This window comes from Eupeodes corollae, chromosome 2 (genome assembly GCF_945859685.1).
Source record: "Eupeodes corollae chromosome 2, idEupCoro1.1, whole genome shotgun sequence".
NCBI classification, from domain to species: Eukaryota; Metazoa; Arthropoda; class Insecta; order Diptera; family Syrphidae; genus Eupeodes; species Eupeodes corollae.
In genome coordinates this window covers 85,195,021-85,217,848 of record NC_079148.1, presented here as the reverse complement: position 1 = coordinate 85,217,848, position 22,828 = coordinate 85,195,021, and the positions used below count along the sequence as shown (strand labels likewise).

The 22,828-nt window shown below is 33.0% G+C and overlaps 1 protein-coding gene across 2 annotated transcripts in view; it reads left to right on the top strand.

Moving 5' to 3' along the window:
- LOC129945760 (uncharacterized) overlaps positions 1–17,428 on the top strand; it is a 67,799-nt gene extending 50,371 nt beyond the window's left edge. For both annotated transcript variants that reach the window (XM_056055670.1, XM_056055669.1), the window contains 6 exons: positions 1,518–1,638; positions 6,133–6,280; positions 8,346–8,833; positions 11,709–11,876; positions 16,198–16,348; positions 16,415–17,428. In XM_056055670.1, coding sequence (XP_055911645.1) covers positions 1,518–1,638; positions 6,133–6,280; positions 8,346–8,833; positions 11,709–11,876; positions 16,198–16,348; positions 16,415–17,091 — 1,753 coding nt within the window. In that variant the 3' untranslated portion in view covers positions 17,092–17,428. The remainder of the gene's footprint in view (positions 1–1,517; positions 1,639–6,132; positions 6,281–8,345; positions 8,834–11,708; positions 11,877–16,197; positions 16,349–16,414) is intronic.
- The last annotated feature ends 5,400 nt before the right edge of the window (positions 17,429–22,828 follow it).

Sequence of the window (22,828 nt, the reverse complement as noted above, 5' to 3'; positions counted from 1 at the left end):
ATTTAAGTCTCTAGCGCCATTGGTTCGTGAGATAAACTGCTATGGGAAAAAAACCACCCACTCAATTTTCGTGCGAGCCCTTTGCATCTTTCTGCACTATTATCTGTATTACAAAATTTATTTTAAGTCGATATCACTTTTGGTTGAGCTATAGACGACGAAAAAAACGTAGCGAACGTATGAATAAACACACTCACGCACCTTGAAACACAGAAATTTACTTCCTTTTCTTATAAGTTTTCTTAACACTCGCGAACTCAAAAACACACTTCTTGTTCTCGCCGTGAACTTCAGATTAACAGATCTGTGCAATTTTACCTAAACGTTATGTACCTGTAAGTTTAGTCACAATATATTTGCCATGCAAAAAATATTATATTTTCTTAATATTGACAATGGTACTAACATTAACAGGCAAATGATATGCAAGAAGTTTTGTATTAGATTTGTTAATTTTGAAAATTATTTTGTTTATAGGTTCCCAGTTTTGTTTGATACGAACATTATGTCTATGTGTTTGAAAAACGAATATTATTTAGGGTGTTCCTAGTTGATTGATTAGTGAACTAAATATAGTTTATCAATTTTAGGCTTAAATAAGAAGCTAGATGCAAACATACTTCATAAGTAAAATTGGTAACAAAAAATATTTTGTCTTGCGATGACGACTATGTGTTCATAATTTTAATCATACTTATTTTGTGAAATTCCTAAACCTTATGAAAATTACGAGTGCATAAGCGTCTCCGCAATCCAAAATATTTCCAAATCCTTTTGAATGAATAAAATGTATGTACCTATTGTATGGGCTCAATTTCGGACGTACCGTCAAATATAGAGATTCTTTTTTTTAACTGCGCATCGAGAATGTGGAATGCTTTACCCAGCTCTGTGTTTCCCTTTCATTCAAAACTTTAAGACCAATGTGCATCGGTATCTCCTCTTTAATCCTTCCCTATTTTCCTAAAGCTCGTACTGTGTTTAGACTTTAAACATGTTAAGGGTATTAAAAACTTCATTAGACGCAAGCATTTTGTTTTACATAAATATAATTTTTTTGTTAGTGTATAACAATTATCCAACATTAAATAAATTAGAAAGTAATTAAGTTCTCAACAAAAATAATACAAACAAATGGTTGGTTAGTTAAAGTTTAGGCAGATTTTTTCTCTTTTTTGCCTATGGTATCAAAAAAAATGTTGTTTTTTTTTGTTCACATTATTAGAGGCCCTGTAAAAATCGTTTTTTTTAGTGTTTGATTAATAATTAAGGGGACCGTCAAAAACATATGTGTAAACTTAAGTTTCTTTAAGCATGCGAATTTTCAAAAGCTAGTGACATAACAATTCAATTAATAAATATTAATAAATTTGGGAATACGTAATGGACTTCTGGCTTTCAAAACCCGCATAGCACTTTATATTGTAATTTTTGCTGCTGTTTTTGAATTTTGTTTTTAATTTAAGCAATATCAGCAATGCGTTTTATTATAGTTTATAATATTCATTTGTTGGCAGTTATGGTCGAGAGGACGAAGAAGTAATGGGGCTGCGATTCTGTAATGAGGCCATAATGTCCTTACACCAAGTATGGCCACGAAGCGAAGATCTCTCAAGAGAATCACTAAGTCCTTTGCAGGTGAGTAACTTATACATTTTTTAAATTGTGTTTTTTAGCTCATTTTCCATTGGGTTTTGAATCCCTGCTTAAAGTAAACTGTACATTTTTTGTATGTTTTTTATGTTGTTAAATCAATCTGAAAAACAAGTATGGAATGCGACCCTCATACGAGTAGATGCTCTTAAAAATAATAATTAAAAAAATAATTATCATTTGGGGAAATATTTAGTAAGTAAAGTAAGCGTTTATTTTTGGTAGGATTTTATTTTTTAGTTAATTTTAACAAAATATTTGTATAGTTAATGTCTTTATTATTATTTTGGGAGGATTTTTTTAAAAATGTTTATTATTTTGTTTTACTAAGTTTTCACAATATTTTGTGTATGGTAAAATAATTTTAAAGTCAATACCCTTAATGTTTTCCAAATATTCACGTAAGGCTGTCAATATTGTTTTTGATATCATCATCGATAGTTATGCTCTCCACGTAATAATAAAAAACAAATATAGTCTAAACGATTTCGAGTAGATAATTGATCTTTTGCTTCACGTAAATAGATATCGCCTAAAAAATACCGATTCAGATATCTTTCTTGTTGTGTTTCTTAGTTTTAATTTTCTAACAAAAAGTAAATGTAGAACAACGTTTTGCCGAAATATTCTATTTTTACAAAACTTCGAGGACAATTGAAAACAAGTTAATAAAAAGAAGAAGTTGATTAAGATAGCTTCAAAAAAAATTTTAACAGTCTTATTCAACTGTCTCGACTTTCGAAAAGAAAACTTTTTTAGAAGTTTTAAAAATCAACGTACATCCACTACTGATATTTATAGCAACTTTAGAGACAGGTGAAGGTGGATATAAGTAAATGGGTGGCGTAGGAATGGTCGACAAAAAAAAATGTCGACTGGCCAACTGAAAACTTTACAGACTGTGAAAATGTCGACTGAAGTTTGATCGACAAAAAAAAAAGTTGCCCATTTAAATGTCGACTATAAAAAATGTCGACTGAAAAGTTGTCGGTTAAAATGTCGACATTTTGTACACGTGTTCTTTAAAGTGTAAGGGGTCATGAGAATGTTGCGTGGTGATGTTCACATGCATGCGGCGCCGCATGCATGTGAACATCATTCACTTTGTCACTGTCGATCAACAAGTCACTCTCGGTTAACTGTTAATGTTTACATTCGCCGCATGCATGTGAAATCTCAGATAACTGTTAAAGCTTACATTCATCATTCGTTTTATCAACCTGCTTTAATCTTCAGTATATTTCAGTCATTGAATCAATATGGACCACAACAAGTACAGTGTAACTGCAGTTAAATCAAATTAAAATAAAAACAAAATTATAGTTGACGGGTTTATTTATCATCTCGAAAAAAAAACAAAAAGAAATATATATGTGGCGATGTGAAGACAAAAATAAATTATGTTGTAAGGGTCGCGTGAGCACAACTTTCGAGAATGAAAAACATAACGTGTGTAGAAGTCCCACGCAACATTCTCATGACCCCTTACACTTTAAAGAACACGTGTACAAAATGTCGACATTTTAACCGACAACTTTTCAGTCGACATTTTTTATAGTCGACATTTAAATGGGCAACTTTTTTTTTTGTCGATCAAACTTCAGTCGACATTTTCACAGTCTGTAAAGTTTTCAGTTGGCCAGTCGACATTTTTTTTTGTCGACCATTCCTACGCCACCCATTTACTTATATCCACCTTCACCTGTCTCTAAAGTTGCTATAAATATCAGTAGTGGATGTACGTTGATTTTTAAAACTTCTAAAAAAGTTTTCTTTTCGAAAGTCGAGACAGTTGAATAAGACTGTTAAAATTTTTTTTGAAGCTATCTTAATCAACTTCTTCTTTTTATTAACTTGTTTTCAATTGTCCTCGAAGTTTTGTAAAAATAGAATATTTCGGCAAAACGTTGTTCTACATTTACTTTTTGTTAGAAAATTAAAACTAAGAAACACAACAAGAAAGATATCTGAATCGGTATTTTTTAGGCGATATCTATTTACGTGAAGCAAAAGATCAATTATCTACTCGAAATCGTTTAGACTATATTTGTTTTTTATTATTACGTGGAGAGCATAACTATCGATGATGATATCAAAAACAATATTGACAGCCTTACGTGAATATTTGGAAAACATTAAGGGTATTGACTTTAAAATTATTTTACCATACACAAAATATTGTGAAAACGCCGCATGCATGTGAACATCATTCACTTTGTCACTGTCGACCTTTTACTAGTCGATATTTTCAAAATCGACATTATACGAGTCGGCATTTTGTTCGGTCGGTATTTTTATCAATCGACTTTTTGACAATCGACATTATAATGGTCGACTTTTTTAAATCGACATTTTAAAAATCGGCAAATCGTACCCAACCCTAAGTAAATAGCTCGAAACTATTTCTGCCGTGTTCAGATGGATTATTATTAATGTTTTATTTCTCAAGTTATGTATACAATACACCCTTGTTTAATTCGAATTACTTTTCTCCACACTGCTGTCACTTTCTTTGATGGATGTCCATCGGCCGGTGCGTGTTTAGTTTTGCAGCTAGATCTGTCCAAGTTTTTTTTGTAGGTCCTGTTTTTCTTGCAAGCTAGTTGGAGTATTTCGTCTTGCCCATTCTGGATGCCCGCTCATTAATTCTATAAGAATCTGGAGATTGTGTTACAGACCTAAAGTGTTTATTTTTACATTATAACAATGTAATGTGGGGTCTGTATATTGAAATTTCTGACAAGTATTTATCAAACGGATTAGTTTATTTAGTGTCTGTAAATATAATTCAGCAAGAACGAGAACAAGACGACACGAGAGCAGTAGTGCTACTCGAAGCAAACTTATGATGATATCGTTCTCTGGAATCTGACATTTCTGGAAGATTCTTAATAATGCACTGTAAAATAATACTAAGTTGATATAAATTCGAAACAAATCAACAATCGGTTTAAATATTGTTAGACAATGAGTAGCAATAGTGAAATTTAATGGTACTTATACAGTACTGTGCAAGACATTTGCAACTAGAACCTCCAACATTTTTCTTTAAAAAAAATTATTTTTGAAAATCAAAAGCAAAATTCCTTCTTTAGTTTTCTAAACTGTACGATATTAAGTTATAATTGTTGGAAACAAAATTATCACTCTTTACTTAAACAAAAAATAAATAACTAAATACTTTCATAATTGGTGAAATTGCTGTGCAAAACATTTGCAACTTAGATCTTACAACTAAATTTCAAACTATTTTTTTACTTCAAGGCAAGGAAATTTTAATATTTAATTGCATAGCCTTTATTTTTTATAACGGCTGTATATCTTCTGGACATCGAAGCGATAGGGTTATTAATAACCGTTTTTGGAATGTCATCCCACTGCTTCTGAATTCCAGCGAATAGGTCACTTTTCTGCTTAAAAATGTTGCTCCAAATTTTTCTCTTTACGATTTCCCACAGGTTCTCTATTAGGTTTAGTTCTGGGGATTGGGCTGGCCATGGTAAAACCTCAATCTTTTTTTCTGCAATCCACCTTATGACTAACTTCGACTTGTGTTAGGGATCATTGTCGTGTTGGAACGTCCATTGGGCATAAGGCAGCATTGTGTTACAAACGATGCCAATATAGTCTTCAGACTTCATTATGCCCTCCACTTGTCGAATTGGTAAGATTTCTTGATCAAAGAAGCCATCCAAGAACAAAATTGAACCACCTCCATGCTTAACCGTCCATTTAGTGTATTTTAGATTAAGCCTCTTACCTCTTGGCCTTCTGATATGTTGTTTACCACCCGATCCGTGCATATTGAACTTTGAATTGTCAGAAAACAAGACCGTTTGCCATTTTTGGGGACTCCAATTGAGATGAGTTTTTGCAGAAGCCAAACGAGCTTTCACGTTTTTTTTCTAATAAATATAGCTCTTTTGCTATCTGAAAACAAAGCAATCTGGCTTGCAGTGAGCGGCGTTTGATTTTTTTTAAATTTTTAATTTAAAAAGAATTTATCTTAAAAAACCGGTTTATCGATCAAATTCACGGCCAACACTAATTAAACAAATCAAGCTTCACGTATAAATTTACCAACCTCAAAATAAATCAGATTAACCTTAATCAAAATAAGACGAACAGAGAAATGGCCACTAGGTGCAAATATTTGCACAGCTGAAATCATTATTGTATGTGTATAGCCAGTGTATTTGTAGATTTGCCTGTGAACCAGTGCTTTAAGATTACGAACAATAAGGTGACACATACAAAAGTCTAGAGCAATAAAAATAATTTGATTGGAACAACTTCTATATACACGAATGTTCGTTTTTTTTGATAGGAGGTGTTAGTTGCAAAAGTTTTGCACAGTACTGTATATTATTATTGTATTATATGTATATCTATCATTATGAATAAATAAATTGAACAAAATGTTTGTCACTTTTTACATCTAGTAAATTTTTAGAAAAAGTTTTATTTTCATTTTACTAGGATGCTCTAATTAAACGACTAGGGGAGGGTGCTCATCCCTTTACCCTTAATTTATCGCCAAAAGCACCACCGAGTGTTCAACTCGTACCAGCCAAACGATACTATGGTGCACCAATTGGAACCAGCTATGATATTCGTTGTTTTATCGGTAAGTTATTTCAGTGTAATGTTTCAACAAATACAAATATATTAATTAATTAAATTTATTCTACCAAAAAACACAAATATTACAAGTATTTTAACTAATGTAATTGAACAGCTCGACGTACAGCTTTGTAATGATAATTTATATAAGGCTGGTTCCCATATCCTACATATTTCGTTTTGAATGTAATAACTTTCTTCTATTATCGATGTTTCTAATGCAACATAGTATTAGCAGTAAGAACCATTTTTCTTTTACAGAATAAGCCTTTAAATCTAAATAAGGAACCCAATAATGAACACGAACTTCATGTATTTCACCATCGTTTAATTGCTTTTGTCAAAAATTGGCCATGTAGTTTAAAAATTTGAATGAACAAATAATAAAGTTGCCTTTTACTGGATTTGGACACACATAGTTTTTTTTTTTTAAGTACGTAAATAAAAAAGGGGCTGGGGCTGTGGGGCTCTCGACCCACACTGATAACTTCCCATTCCTTCTGTCGATTTGTCATGCTTAAAAGGTCTGTAGGTTTTCGTGTTTTGTTAAAAAAGTTGTCGATTCAAAAATTTAAATAATAATAACAATATTTTGTATTGTGATGAAATAGTTTGATTTCAAAATCTATTTTTGTTAACGAGATTTTTTAGTCACTAACCAATTTTAGTAGCATTTCTTATAAGTTTTTATTTCTTATATAAACAAATACAAATTGGATGACTGAAATTAATTTGAAGTAATTATTCACGAGATATCTAGAATAGAATATCAATGTTTACCAAATTTGTGCACTATTTTATACATTTTATTTTTTTATGAAAAAAAAACGGATTGTTGGATTTTTATAAAAAATTTACTGAATGTCGAAAACAATATTTTCTGTAAGATAAAATAAGTTTGAAACCAATATTTTTAATTTATGAAAAGCTATTTGAGTCGAAAGTACATTTTTAGCCAGTTTTAGTATTGTTTTTTTTTTTGCAGGTTTTTTTTTGTGAATTTGATTTTTCTCAAAATTTTATCGAATGTTGACAACAATAATTTCTATAAGATAAAATAAGTTTGAAGCCAATATCTCACAGTTTTGAAAAGATATTGATGTCGAAAATCAATTTTTAGTAACTTTTGTTAATTTTGGTTTCGGTTTTTATTTTTTGTATAAAAACTGTCAATTCGATTTTTCTGAAATTTTGCCGAATGTTGAAAACAATATTTTTTATAAGCTAAAATTATTTGGAAGAAATAATTTTAAATTTCTAAGTCGCAAATCAATTTTTACCAAATTTTGTAAATTTTTTTTTTGTTTTTAATTTTTTGTAAAAATATTGTCAAATCGATTTTTCATATTTGAGTCGAAAATCAATTTTTACCAAATTTTATTAATTTTTTTTAGGTTTTTAATTTTCAATTTGATTGTTCAAAAAAATTTACCGAATGTTTAAAACAATATTTTTCATAAGATATCGTAAATCTATTTTTACTAATTTGTATTAATTTTGTTTAGGTTATTATTTTGTATAAAAAACTGTCAATTCGATTTTATTCAAAATTTTACCAGATGTTAAAAAGTTTTTTTTCGATCCACAAAATTGTTTTCAAGATAAAATTATTTTTTATTCGTAAGATTTTCGAGGTGAAAAATGTTTTGTTTAATTGGATTTTTTCAAACTGCTATGGTGAAAAAAAACCACCCACGCAATTTTCTTGAGAGCCCTTTCTACATTATTATCTGCATAGCAAAATTTATTTGAAGTCGATATCACTTCCGGTGCTTGAGCTATGGACGACAAAAAAAACGTCGCGAACGTACGGTCGTACGAACGTACATACGCAGGCACGCTCAGACATCTTTCTAAAAATCTCAAAATGTCAAAATTTTCAATTTAACAAAAAGGATCCATTACAATAACTTGGGAAGTTAATAAACAATGCCTCCGCGAGTAAGGTCGCATGCTGATTTGACCGTATCAAATGTAAAATAAATAATCTAATATGAATTAACAGTGGTAAAATTTATTGTTTAAGTAGTTTTTTGTTATTAATTTTCTTCTTATCTCTTGTTTTTTAGGTGATACAACTGGTGAGAAATTTCATCGGCGTGCTTCAGTTAGAATGGGTGTACGTGTCATTCATCGCACTGACGTGCACTGTATAAGTGCTTCTGAAAATTATGCAGCTCTTATTAATAGCCAAATATCTCCACCGATTTTAAAGGATCACCTTCTTTCGCCTTTAACACCGCAGTCAGACTCCAACTACACCCAACAGCAATTATTAAAACAAACTGCGCCATCAGAAACATCACATTCGAAAACTACAAATTGGGAAAGCCAATTTTCGCCACCGAGCCATTTTTCGGTAACGAAAACCACATCGAGCTCCGCCATGACTGGATGCAATACGAAGCCACGTAAATCAGAACAAGGGGATTCCTTTGCCAAGTTAAGACTATCGCCAAAATCATTTCGGTTTAGTGGTCGTTTCGGTCGGAGTAAGAGTGAAATTGATAAATGCCCCAACGATTCGTTTTTCAACTACAGCAAATCATTCCAGGAGGTAAGTTAACATTTAAGAATCTAGTTATATATTATTTGTACTATGTGTACATACATATGGTGCTCGAGAGTGAAAGTGCATTTGGAAGGAAAGTAAAGCACATTTGGGCAGCCTATATTTTTAAGAATTTTGAGAATGTTCTCAAAAGAATTGACAAAGCAGAAGATTTCTCACAGCAAAAGTGAACTTGTACTTGTTTTTAAATATTTCTGAGATATTTGAAACATAAACTGGGAAATTATAATATCATTGGAGTAAATTTGTATAAATTTCCGTCTATAAGTCATCAGTGTCAATTATTTTGAATTAGAAGTTAATACCTATCAGTTTAACCCACCAGTAAAAATTCTGCATCAGAGAATCATTTGTGGATAGTTTATCAGATGTTTTTTTGGCCTGGACGCTTCCAAAACATTGTGTAATATTTATGAAATGTTTCTCTGTTTCCCATTCCGAATTGGAAACTTTATTTGTTTCCCAAGCATATACATAAGTTAAAAAGTGTAGCAAAATTGTGGGGCAAGAGATTGTTAACCAATTTTGTATTGCATGCTAGAAAAAAGATTTGGCAAACATTTTAAGAAAAAAAGCCGATATTTTTTTTATTTTTCAAAAATAGAAATTGTAAAAAAGATGAGGTAGAAAATTTATGATAATAAAAAAGGGGGCTATCAGCACTAGTATTTGCATGCACAAATGTTTCTGAAAGTGCCCACACCGAAAAAACCAATCGGAAACATTCTTTAAATGTTTCTGCAATGTTTTACAAATGGGAAACGTTACTTTGTTATGGACATACTCTTAGATACTTAATTGAACGAGTTGGATAGCTTAATTTTTTTTTATAGGGAACAGGCACTCAAGAGGTTATTAATACCCTTAAAATGTTTACTTTTGAACACATACTTACTTTACTTTAGTTGGTGCTACAGCGCATTGTGCTCCTGGGCCTCAAGTAATAACTTTCGTTAGATTCCTCGATCTCTAGCTTGCTGCCTCCAGTTTCGAATACCAAGTTGACGTCAGTCGGCCTCAACTTGATCACTCCACCGGCAATGAGGACTGCCTCTGCTTCTTGTTCCCTTAGGCTTGGCATTGAATTCCTTACGAGCTGGAGCTTCGATCTTCATTTGCTCGACAAACCGGACCATAGATCGTACGCAGAACCTTCCTCTCGAAGATACCAAGGGATCCTTCAGCCGCCTGGGAGAGGGCCCATGTCTTGCACCATACAGCAAGACTGGGATAATTAAAGTTTTGTACTCTTTGGTACTTCGCGATAGGGCCTTATTCCTCAACTGCTAACTTATGACAAAGAAACAGCTATTAGAAAGGGTAATTCTGCGTTTTATATCTTCCAAGATATTGTGTGGAAAAAAAGAAAGACGGTGCCACTTGTATTGGTGTTGGTGTTGCGCACCACTCTTTCAAGAACAATAATAAAGCAGCTACATGACAGCGCATCGCCTTGTCGAAGTCCTCTGGTGGTTTCGAAGGTTTTGGTCGAGTCTCTTCCAATCTTGACGCAGCAGCGAGGATTTTCCAGCGTCATCCTGATTAGTCGTATCCGTTTGGTAGGCATACCAAAACTCAACATGGCACGGTATAGTTCGTTCCTGGTCTACACTGACATAAGCTGCTTTTAAATTGATGAAAAGGTAGTGTGTTTCGATGTTATGTTCTTGGATCTTTTCCAGGATTTGGCGTAAAGTGAAAATTTGGTCATTTTGAAAACAGTGTTAGGAAAATAGGGATGGATTTAAGAGGAGATACCGGTGCACATTGGTCTTAAAATTTTGAATATTAAAATGGGAGGGGAAAATAGAGTTTGGCAAAGCATTCCACATTCTCGATGAGTGGTTAAAAAAGATAGCTAGCAAAAGAAAAAAGCAACTTTCAGCTGTTCACAAAAACCGGACAAAGATTAAGATTTCGATAAAAACAAATAATTTTGAAATAAATTTGTCAAGAAATAATCTTAATAATTCACCGAATTTTTACCAAAAAACATACATCCTTCAAGGTTAGCCATATAATCAACTGTTCTGTCACATAACTACAAATACTAGAAATTCTTCGATAACTTTGGATTCATTTTTTGACACTGCTGTTCAGCACGTATAACACTAACAAACATTTATTTTGCAATAACATTTTAGAAAGATTATTACTGATATAAAAATGTTACTGCAAAATGCACACAAAATTTCATTTCGTTTTACTGATAGCGTTCCATTTTTTTACTGTACCGATGTTATTAGGGGCTATCAGTAAAATCCATCAGTAAAATTTGAAGTAAGAGGAATCTGAAATTTTTTACTGATGTGCGTTTATAGCAATCAGTAAATTTACGTCATTAAATTGTTGTTTTCTTTTGATCATAATATCGAGCCTCGCGCCTCAGACAATTTTTTTACTATTACTTTCATTAGTCAAATTTTTAATGAGGTGATCAGAGCAGTAAAAAATTGGAACACCAAAAGTATAACGAATTAAATTTTGTTTGGCTTTTGTCAGTCAGTAAAATGAAATTTCATCATCAAAAAAATTTAAATGGATTCATAAATTAAATACCACTTTAAATGCATTGCTTCTTTTTGAAAAAGAAAAGATTATGGCATCAATCTTTTGCTAGAAATAAATCTGTAACATGTTCAGAAACTAAAAACAAAAATATACTGATGGATTTAACTGATAGCTATAACCGGCCCCTTAGTTACGATAGCGAAGCTCCTGGTTATTTAGATTTAGGCAACAGGGGACAATGGGACCAGTCGACGGGTCTCTATGTAATATAAGTTCTCTTTGATAATCTTTATGTTGATAATAAAGTTGAAGTACGTAATGTTCCAATATATTTTTTTACATATTTAAGTACGAACGAGGAGGCCCACAAGCAGCAGTGGATAAGCCATTTCTCTTACAAGAGGGCCGTGTTAGTCTACGAGCGAGTTTGGATAAGGCATGGTATACCCACGGAGAAAATGTCATTGTTAACGTCAATATTCACAATGATAGTAGAAAAACAGTGCGAAAAATTAGGGTAAGTACTTAATTGTATGCTGTTTACAAGGTTTATTAGCAAAGTATTATAATATAAGTATTTGTATTGAAGATGTATGTAATTAGTAAATAACGAAGGCGAAGACGCAGACCAACATATCTCAATCTAAAGACGAAGGCTAGTAGATTTCGCTTTTGAAGCACAACACTTTTCATGATTTTAGGGGAAGACTAACACGATTCAGAGTTCTAGGTGAAAAGTAACATAATTCGCATTTCTAGGTGAAAACTTGCATTTTTTGAACTTCTAAGGTAAATGAAAATGTTGACAAATACATGCGGAATACGTTAATTTTAGGCTAGAAATGCGAAATATGTTCGAACTTTGAATAATGTTATTCTTCGTCTAGAAATGCGAAATATGTTAGAACTTTGAATAATGTTATTCTTCGGCTAGAATCATGAAAAGTGTTAGTTTTCGCCTTGAAAGCGAAATCTGTTACTCTTCGTCTTTAAATTGAAATATTTTAGGCTTCATCTCAGCCGTGCGTGGATTTATAAATTGAAAACTTGAACCAATTCTTCTTAAAAAAAAAAATGGGTGGCGCAACAGTCCGTTGTGACCCAGGGCCTAGTGACTTACAACTCTCAACCATTCCTGTGTGCGAGTATTGTGGTCAGGAATGGAAGGGACCTACAATTTTAGGCCGGATCCGAACGGCTAATTTGAGAAACCACTTTTTCATGACAAGAAATACTCTTGAAGGATTTGTCAATTCCTCGCAAGAGGCAGTACCCGCAAAAATTAATTTTAATAATTTAAGGTGGCACAGTCAGTGATTGAACCCAAGACCCCTTGCATGACAGACCAACGCGCTAACCATCATGCAACGGGTACTACTTCTTCTTTTTACAAAGTTAAAAATTCATTTATAATTTCACTTCGCATCATATAAAATTTCATTTTACACCTTACAAAGTTGCATTTCACATGTGTGAATTTTAAAACTTAAGTACAAACAAAAAATGAAACTAAATCTTATTCACGTCACGTCACGGCATCTATGCACATATATCGACAAAAGTCAGTCAGAATCGTTGCATCGACAATTACTCTTTTCAAATAGTTCCTTGTGAATATAACTTAGTCATGCATAGTGATCAGTTGTTAGGAACATTAATTCTGTTAGTCAGTTGGACTAGTCTTAGTCTTGTGTTTTTGTCCGCTTGGCAAGTAGCGCGATGTTTTGATCCAAAACAAATTTCTGATATCATTTAACGTCCAAATTTTCGTGGGGAGAAGTTTAGGACACATGAGATAGCGACACTTAAGATGCAGAAAAAACAGAATGTAGTTCCTGTAAGAAATCAAGTGTTCTCCCGACGCCGCTGCTGGCAAAATATCACCTGAGATATAGCAGAAGGTTAACCAGTGGTATCATTATAAGAGTTGAAATTGTAATTTAAAGTTTCGTGCCTGTTTTTCGATATTTCTTAAAGTTTAACAAAATATTAATAACATTTTGTAAAAAATAAAAAAAAAAGTTTGAAATCAATTTCTACCTTTGTTTCCCAAATAGTTGAGTCAAAAACCATTTTTATTACTTTATTGTCGTTTTTGTAAGTTTTTTGTGTGCTGTACGAGTATCTTTCGTTATTGTCGACATATTCGTCATATTGTTTTCTGTTCGCAAAATATTCTAAATGACAAATATTTTTTGTCCGGTTTTTGATTTACCGTATGTTGATTTTATTTAATTATTACATATTTGGTAACACGTCACAAGTTTTTATACAAAACTCAGATGAAGTCACTACCGTTATTGACTCGGAAGATATAGTAGTGAACAAAATTGTTCACTTCTTAATTGCAACATACATATAGGTGCTACATACCTACATACACCCTGTATAGTTTATTTTCAATTGCTCATAACAAGAAAAACGAATAATAAAATAAGAATATTGTGCCAATAAGAATATTTGTCCAATTCTTCTTCTTTCTTTTGTGTCGAAATTAAAACAACATTTTGCGCCACTTAAATACAACATGCATTTATTTTGATGTTTATCTTTGATAAGCTAACTTATATTCCTTGTTGATCGAACTTATTTATTAATTTCGACTATTTGATTTGAGAAGTGGGTCAGAAAAGTGGTAATCGAAACGGAAAGAGGACAAACCAAAGCCTACAAGGACGCTGGATTATCTATTGCCAAAATAGGTAACAAATCGAAAGGAGCCACTACGTTATATCCACCTTTAAGTAGTTTAAGTAGTTAGTGTAAATATGAAAACAAACATGAAAAACCGAAGACACAGCGTGGCTAATAATACGGAAAGGTGACTTATGTATTTTAAAAAAGGCGTCGAATTCGCACGACCTTTTGTCAAAAATAATGAAAAATGTGGTGTTAAGGCAAATCTTATTATAAAGCTAAACATGTAAACAAAACTGAAAATAAAGAAAAATAAAAACCTCTCAACGCGGTTCGGAAACGCTTCATTTTTTGCCGGTAACATGTCACCTGGACTTCGGAGTGGAACCGAGCGGTAATTTGGAAGGCCCTGATGGCTTTAGCTATTATTTCCATGACCTCAGCAAAGAAACGCATTATTTGGACCGACTAAGTACCCTTTTTGGGCCCCTGCCGTGGAAACCTATGTGCATATATACAAAACCAAAAGCTGGGCGCCCTATTCTCCAGATTCGAATATCACCGAAAATGTTTGGGGATGGTTGACACGTCAAGTAATGAATCAGGACAACAATATTAGAGTGTATCCAAAACTACCGAAGCCATCACATAAGTTTGGAGCTCGATTTCACTTAATTATTTGGCTAGTTTGTATACATCCATTAAAATCCCGATGCTTAAAATTTTGTAAGAGAAAGGTGGCTCAGAATACTACTAAACATTTTGTTTGTATATAAAATATTCCAATTACCTACAATTTAAGTTATTTTTGTAATAAAAAGAAGTAGACATCTCATTCAAATGTCCTGTTCAAGTGGCACAAATGTTCTACCCCTAACACTTAAAGCCTCAGGATTAAATCTTTCTTTCGATCAAATAACAAGAAGTTTAAGTTTATTTTACGAAAAAAAAAACAGTCTAGCTTTTTTGATTTGGAAGCAATGGAGGACAAAAAACATGCCCAAGGGGTGTCCTATTCAGATAGTGAGGAGTGTATATGACAAGGTTTGCATTCTTAAGCAATTTCGAACTCGAGATTTTAATTAAGCATTACATTACGATAAAAGTGTGTGTCCCTATTCAATCCCTCTGTCTATCCTGGACCTTACAGCCCAAAGGATAAGTTCGATTTACTTAAAATTTGGAATAAAATTATGAGCAATAGGCCTTTTTATTTTTTTAAGACTTAAAATAGCAGTAGTCTCCATAAAAATGTTTGGGTCAAAAATTCAAAATTAAAATTTTCTCAAAAACAAACTAATTGCTCCAGAAGAAATTCCCCCCATTTTATTTTGTTTTTAAGTTTTTTAGGATGGAATCAACCGATTTCAATATTTTTTCTGCACAAGCTATTATAGTGCCCCAATAATATTTAATGATCAAAACTGTCATTGTTTTCATTTTTGATATTCGAAAAATTATTATTATTTTTTTACAAAATTCGATATCTTGTAAATGATTCATCATATTTTTTACGAAATTTAAATGTAAAACGTATATTGATAAGCTCTAAATAACTGCATATCAAAAATATTTTGAAAGTAAAATTGAAAAAAGTTATTTATTTATACAAAATGGATTAAAAAAACGCTCTAATGATTAACAAATACAAAATTTGAAAAATTAAGGTTTTTTGTTTGAATTTTAGAAAACAATTTTTTTTTGTTATTCTTGGTACATTTTTAAATCTTAAAATACCCGGAAATACTTTTAAACAGACTTTTTGGATACATGAGTAGGTTCGTACGACCCAGAACAAGAAACAAGAACAATATCAAAAAAAAACAAGGAAAGGAAAAATACGAAAATCGGAGGATATACCTAATTAAAAAAAAAAACAAGGAAAAGTATTGAAGTAATAAAGATAACACTGATTAAAAAAAATTTGAAGTACTACTGTGCGCTAAAATGATTTTGATGAGAAGTAGAGACTAATTGAAAAGCTTTTAAGCTTTATCAGGTGTTGCATATGATTGTTTAGTTTTTGTTGTTTTTCAGTCAATAAAATGTCGTATTCCAGAATTGAGAAATATAATGTATGTAAGGATTTCGATATTACTGCACATTATTCATTGAAACAATTTATCTTATACAAAAAATGAATCTTATACATATTAATGTATTATTTAAAAAAAATAGTACTTGTTTATTTTAATTGCCAGGTTTGTGCTATTCAACACGTTGATGTTTGCATGTTTAACAATGGAAAATTTAAAAACATCGTTGCTGATTCGGATAATAATTCTAATCATGACAGGACCGTTAATCCCGGAGCAACTCTTTCTGCAACATTCATTTTAAGACCACAAAGAGGTTAAAAAGCTATAGACACTTTTGAATATATTTATAGTATTTATTAAAATCTTTCACTATTAACAGGGCCAACAAAGAACTGGATTGCATTAGAAGATACTTTGCAGCGAAGTACAGAACCGGAAGAAATCACTGGTGAAATAGCTGCTTCTGCTATCCGCTCACCTACTCTTGTACCACTCCCTGGCATTATAGCCTCCAATCCAGAAGACCGAAATGTATTTGCAATTTATGTTTCTTATTATGTCAAGGTGAAGCTGACTTTGAGTGGCATAGGTGGAGAGCTGTCTTTAAAACTGCCGTTTGTTTTAGTTCATGTTGAAGACTACCATCAAAATCCAGTAATTGAAAATCAAAAGTTAGTGACTCATGAAGTACACCAAGAAGTAGTACCTAGTCTTGAAAGAATTGGATTGATTGAAGATGAATTAAACATTTCGATACCTGAAATATTGTCAGAGACACCCAACCTTTTCAATTCCAAGCGGAAACTTTTACGAAGTGAGACTATCGCCAAAGACTTATCAGACGACGATGACGATGGAACGGAAAAGGACGAAGATACACAAGTGGCTGCAGAAAAATTGGACTGTAATAATGATATTGTAATCTTGACAGATGCTGTCCATCGAGTTGATCTTCCTGATGAAGATAATTCAACCATTGACAAAGAAAAGGAAGGACAAAAACCAAGCCATCGGCAAATTGTATATGGACAAGTACACTCTGATGTGTCATTTTAATTAAAGGATCAGAATGGTTCGGATGATTACATACTTATTTCTTACTCAATAAAGTCAGAAACAGATATTGATCTAAGAATACATATGTACATAATATGTATTGTATGCTTATACAAATGATGGCTTGTTTTATAATACGGTTTGAGGTTTCCTTTTTAAGAAGAATATGCTCAATTGCATATTCATAATTTGTATTTTTATCGTTGAAAGAAAGACATGCGCGGAATTGCAAAATACAAAAATTTATTTCATTGTTGTTACGAAAAGCATTTATGCATTAATTGCAATAATCGTTAACTTAAGTTGTTGACCAAATAAATGACATTTTAATAAACAATTAGTTTGTTTTTCTTATCGGAATACCAACATGGTTTTGTTTCAGGTAAATCAACAATCACAGCAAATACTGACAGAAGAAACAAAACGTGTGTAGCCTATTGACTAAGGGTGAAAAAATTATTCTTTTATTTTAATTTTTGTTTTGGTAAATGCTAATATTGTTTATATTTTCTATTTGCTTTAATAAATTAAATAATTTTCCTCAAATTTTTACTTTTTATGAAATTTGTATGTTACTAAAGAAGAAATATATATAATTGTCAATATTTATTGAAAACTGTAGTGATTATTTGAAAAAAAAAATTAAGTTTATCTGTTCCTTTGTACTAGATTCTTATTCATGATTTATTATTATTATTATTAAAATTTATTAACTATAAATTAAAATTTACAGGTTAATACATATTGTTAAGAGACTTAGCTGCTGAGGCTTCTGACTCTTTATAAAAACTAAGCTTGTATATTTTTTTTAATTAATAATGTAAAAAGTAAATAGTATAAATAGTGAGAAATAAATATTTATGTTTTAAAGTTATTTTATAGTTTTAAGAATTATATAGTTAGATTTTTAAGTTGTGTAGGTTTATAAAGTTGTATATTTTTCTGATGTTATTTGGATCGAAGTTTCCTAGTATCTCGGTGATTGATAGATTTGTATTGTATAAGCTGGTGTTGGAAGTCAAGTATTTGCATGTACCCATTCCTAGAATATGATTAATGGCTGAAACACAAACACGCTTCAGCTTCGGCTTCGCCTGACGTTTACGAGTTCAGCCATAGGAATTCAATGCATGCTATCACAATCCTCACGTTTCGTTTGACAATCGTAAGGAAAAGAACGTAATGTAACGTAATGTGACTCTAAACGGAAGCTCTAGTTCAATTATCTGAATATTTGCTTTGTCTGACAGCTCATCAGCTGTAAAAAAATGTCAACAAACAAAATATTTGCTCTTTGGAGGGATGAAATAATAGAAATGTCATTAAAAGCAACTTCGAAGCAGGCCTAACGTAACGCAGACGAAGCCGAAGCTAAAGCGTGTATGTGTTTGAGCCATAAAGTTCAAGATTGCTTGGCAGCCTGCACAAGTTGGATGGCTTTCTTTTTTAAGAAGGTGTTGATGTGTAAGAGCGGTGTGCCCTAGTCGTAGTCTTCCAAAGGTAGTGTTCATCTGTCTTGAAGTTGAGGTTGGGTAGCTTGGTTTAGCTTTATCAATGTTGATGGAAATGTAGAAATGCTGGTAATTCTGCCAGTCATTTAGTCTATGTGCTTTGATTTTACGATTGACTTCACGTAATAAGTCACGTTTTGTCAGTGCACGCACAGATTTCACAGGGGAAACATGAGCAGCATTTGCTGCTTTATCAGCTTGTTCGTTGCCAAAAATCCCAGCGTGACCGGGAACCCACATTAGTTTTAGTTTGTTGGCAGACTTAATGAGATGGTCTCTTATTTTGCTAATTATGACGGTACTGTTGTTGGGATTTTGTATAGCATGCAGAACTGCCAAACTGTCCGAATAGATCACAAAGTGGCCTTGTAGTTTTGTTAATATCTCTGCAGTCTTTAAGATCGCAGTAGCTTCAGCGGTGAATACAGAGTCAGTATTGTCCAGAATTGCAATGGACAGAAGGGAACCATCTTCGTAGGTTGAAGCAAACGATGTGCTGTATTGGGTTTTGGAACCGTCTGTGAAAATTATTTTCCAATTTTTGGACCTTAGGGCATCAGTAGTATCTTTGAATAAAGATCGGTAGATGTATGACGAAGTGTGATTTTTGTTGTGTTCAGTCATGTCCATGATAAAAGAGGAATCTTCGATGCACCATGGTGGGCATCCTGGATAGTATTTTTCGTGTTTAATAACTGGAAGTTCCATAGATTTGGCAATTGTTATAGCGGTAGAAATTGCTGAAGGGATAAGTTTAAGATACTTTGCCTTATCAAGTGTTTTGATGTCTTCATCAATAATTGAGCCTCGGCTGAACGCAAATTTCACATAGAGTTCAGCTCTGGTTTCAAGAATATGTTCTTCTACTAGGGGAAGTCCAGCTTCTGCCATTATGTTACGTATTGGGGTGGTTGGGAAAGCATTTCAACTTCTGCGTGCAGCTTGGTGGTAAGGAGACTTGATGTAGTTTATTGTAGTTTTAGGAGTGTTTCCGTAGATTGATAAACCATAATCTATCTTACTTAAGACTAAAGATCTTGTTACATTACATAAAGTATTTATATGTGCAAATGATTTTTTACTGGATAGATAATTTACAATATTGACCCTAGCAGCTAAGCTCTTTTTAAGTTCAATACAGTGGTTCTTAAAATTAAATTTATTATTGAAAATAATACCTAAGATACTTAGGTTAGTTACATTTTCTATACTGATATTATTAAAGTTAAAAGAAACTCCAGTACAAGATGTTTTACGACATATATGCAAAGTTTTGCATTTATCTAATGATAATTTGGCACCCGAAGTAACAGACCATGTTGAAATATCTGCTAGAACATTTGAAAAAAGAGATTGATGTTCTGCGAGGTTATTGTGTTTACACATGATATATACGTCATCGGCGTATATACAATGGTCAAGTTGCGAGTATTTAGCTATAATAGCACTGACGTCGTCGAAAGCAATCAGGAATAACACGACGGATAAAGGAGAATCTTGGGGGATGCAATTGTAGAGAGGATAAGATTCAGAAAAACAATTGTTTGACAGATTTTTCTATTAGTCAAGAACGATTTGACGTAGTTGAAGATTTTGGGTCCGATACCCCAAGCTTTGATTTTTTTCTAAAATTTGATGGATACCGATTCTATCAAAAGCCTTTTCGAAGTCTAGGGACAATATGGTGACGTGATTACGAGCCGATAAAGCTGTTGTGATATAGAAATCGATATGAAGTAAAGCATCATTGCAGCCTTTGTTTTCTTTGAAAGCGACTTGGTTCGCGCTTATCAGATTTCTTGATTCTATAAACCACATAAGCCTTTTCGCAATTACTTTTTCCATTACTTTGGATATGCAAGGAATGAGTGATATTGGGCGATATCCGTTAATAATATTATTTGGTTTTTTTTGGTTTATGGAGAGGTAGTATTGTTGCAAGCTTCCAGTTCTGTGGAATAGTGCCTGTTTCGAGAATGTTATTATATAGTTTTATTAGTCTGTGTTTGGTTGAAAGAGGAAGGTTTTTTAGCATCGGGTATGATATGCGGTCTCTACTGGGAGTTTTACCTTATAGTTTGGACAAACAACTTTCGAGTTCTATTATCGATATTGGACCTTCAATACGGTTGGATTGGCTAGATAGAGGTGTGTGATTAATCGCAAAGTTTAAAGACGATAATTTGTATTTTGAACTCTTGAGAGAAGTTCTCGTCTTTGGAAAGGTTTGACCAATTACTAGCAAAATAATTGCTTATTTCGTAAGTATTTGTTATTTGCTGATCGTTAGCTGCAATACACTTGATGGATTGTGGAGTAAACGTACTTGTAACACATCGAATATCATGCCATATCTTGGATGGGGAGGAAGTGGGATTGATTGAAGCAGTAATTTCGCCGAATTTATTAGCTTTACTATTTTTTACTTCCCTTCGGAATTTCGCGTTTGATTTTTTGTATAAAATAAGGTTCTGCGGGGTAGGGTTTTTTTAAACGATTTCCAAGCCTTGTTTTTATCTTTCCGCAAAGAGCTGAGCTCTGAATTCCACCACGATACTGTGTGTTTCCCAGGTTTTGGAGTGCTTTGTGGTATTGCGATGTTTGCAGCTAGGCGAATAGCTTTAGTAAGGCGAGCGGCTTCTTGATTAATAATGAGAGAGATACTTTTACATGGTAAGTCGTTTAAAATGTGCTTTTGGAAACTAAGCCAGTTAGCTAGATCTGTTTTAAATTTGGGGGTAAAACAAGATTCAGGAGCCACTTTGTTAGAGACTACGGTAGTGATGAACGGGAAATGATCACTGTTATAGAGATCGTCTAAAACCTTCCAAGAGATCTTTGGGTATATTTCCGGGGAGCAGGTGGTAATATCAATATGCGTAAAAGATTGGTGCGTGGAAAAATTAGTAGGGGAAGAATTATGAGGTTTGAATTATTTAAAAACCTTTCCCAGATTGCCCCTCTGGCGTTAGTTTTGGAAGATCCCCACAACACACTGCAGGAGTTAACGTCACCCTTTATTATGACTGGAGTATTTATTTGACTGACTATATTTTCGAGGTCATTTGTAGAAAATGGTTGATCAGGGTGTATATATATGGACAATAAAGTAAATATGGTTGAAAGTTGAACTTCGATTGCAAGAGTTAAGATGTGTGAGTTTATAATATGTCTTTGCTTGTGTGGAATGTCTTTCTTAATTAGTATAGCAATTCCTTGTTTGGCTGAGGTGTTGCTATCGAGGTTGTGAAAATAACCAGTGAACGATTTTGGGGTGTATGGCTTAAAAAGATAGGGACAGTGTGTTTCCTGGAGAGAAATTACACTTGGAGAAAATTCTTTTATAAGTATACTTAGCTCGTTGTAGTTATTTATATAACCTTTCATATTCCATTGAAGGATTTGGATAGATTCTTTTGGTAAGTGTGTTATTGTCTCAGAAGATTGTTCTTTGGGTAAGTTTGGGCTGTCACTGTTATGGTGTTCAGGGCTTTGACTCTGTGGCGGGGGCGTCGAGGCATCCGGGCTCGCAGAAGAGCCCGGATGATTCGACGCTCGAGCAACGGAGTCGAAAGTTTGGATCTTGTTATTTTCATTGTATTTCGACATCATTTGGCCTCGGCCATGGAACATTTTTTTTGGGTTTTAATGGTTAAAATTTCATTGGCTTGTTTATACGCGGGGCAAATTTTGGAGGAAGATGAGTGAGCCAGTGAACAGTTTGCACATGTTATATTAATGCATGGGTCTGGTTTATGAGGCAAGAGGCTGCATGATTCGCATCTGGACTCACTGTTGCATCGTTTGCTTGTATGACCTAGCCGTTGGCAATTTCGACAACGCATCGGGTTGGGAATATATTCCGTGATTTTAGCATTGTAGAATCCAATGTCGACGGTTTTTGGAAGTTGGTACAGATTGAAGGTAAAAAGTATTAAGCCGGATGGTTTTTGCTTTCCCTCTTCATTCTTAGTAAATTTATATACTCCCGTTACTCCTTGGGATTTCATCTCTGTGACAATTTCTGTCTCTGTGACATTAATCAAACAAGGGGCGTAAGCAATCCCTTTAGTTTCGTTCAATTTTTCACGAAGTTTTACAATGACGGTGCACGTGTTGGCAAGATTATTAACTCTTAGAAAGATGTCTGCAACTTTTTGCGACTTTACTAAAATAAGAATATTACCGTCTCTTAATTGAGAAATTTGTTCATATTCTTTGCTTAT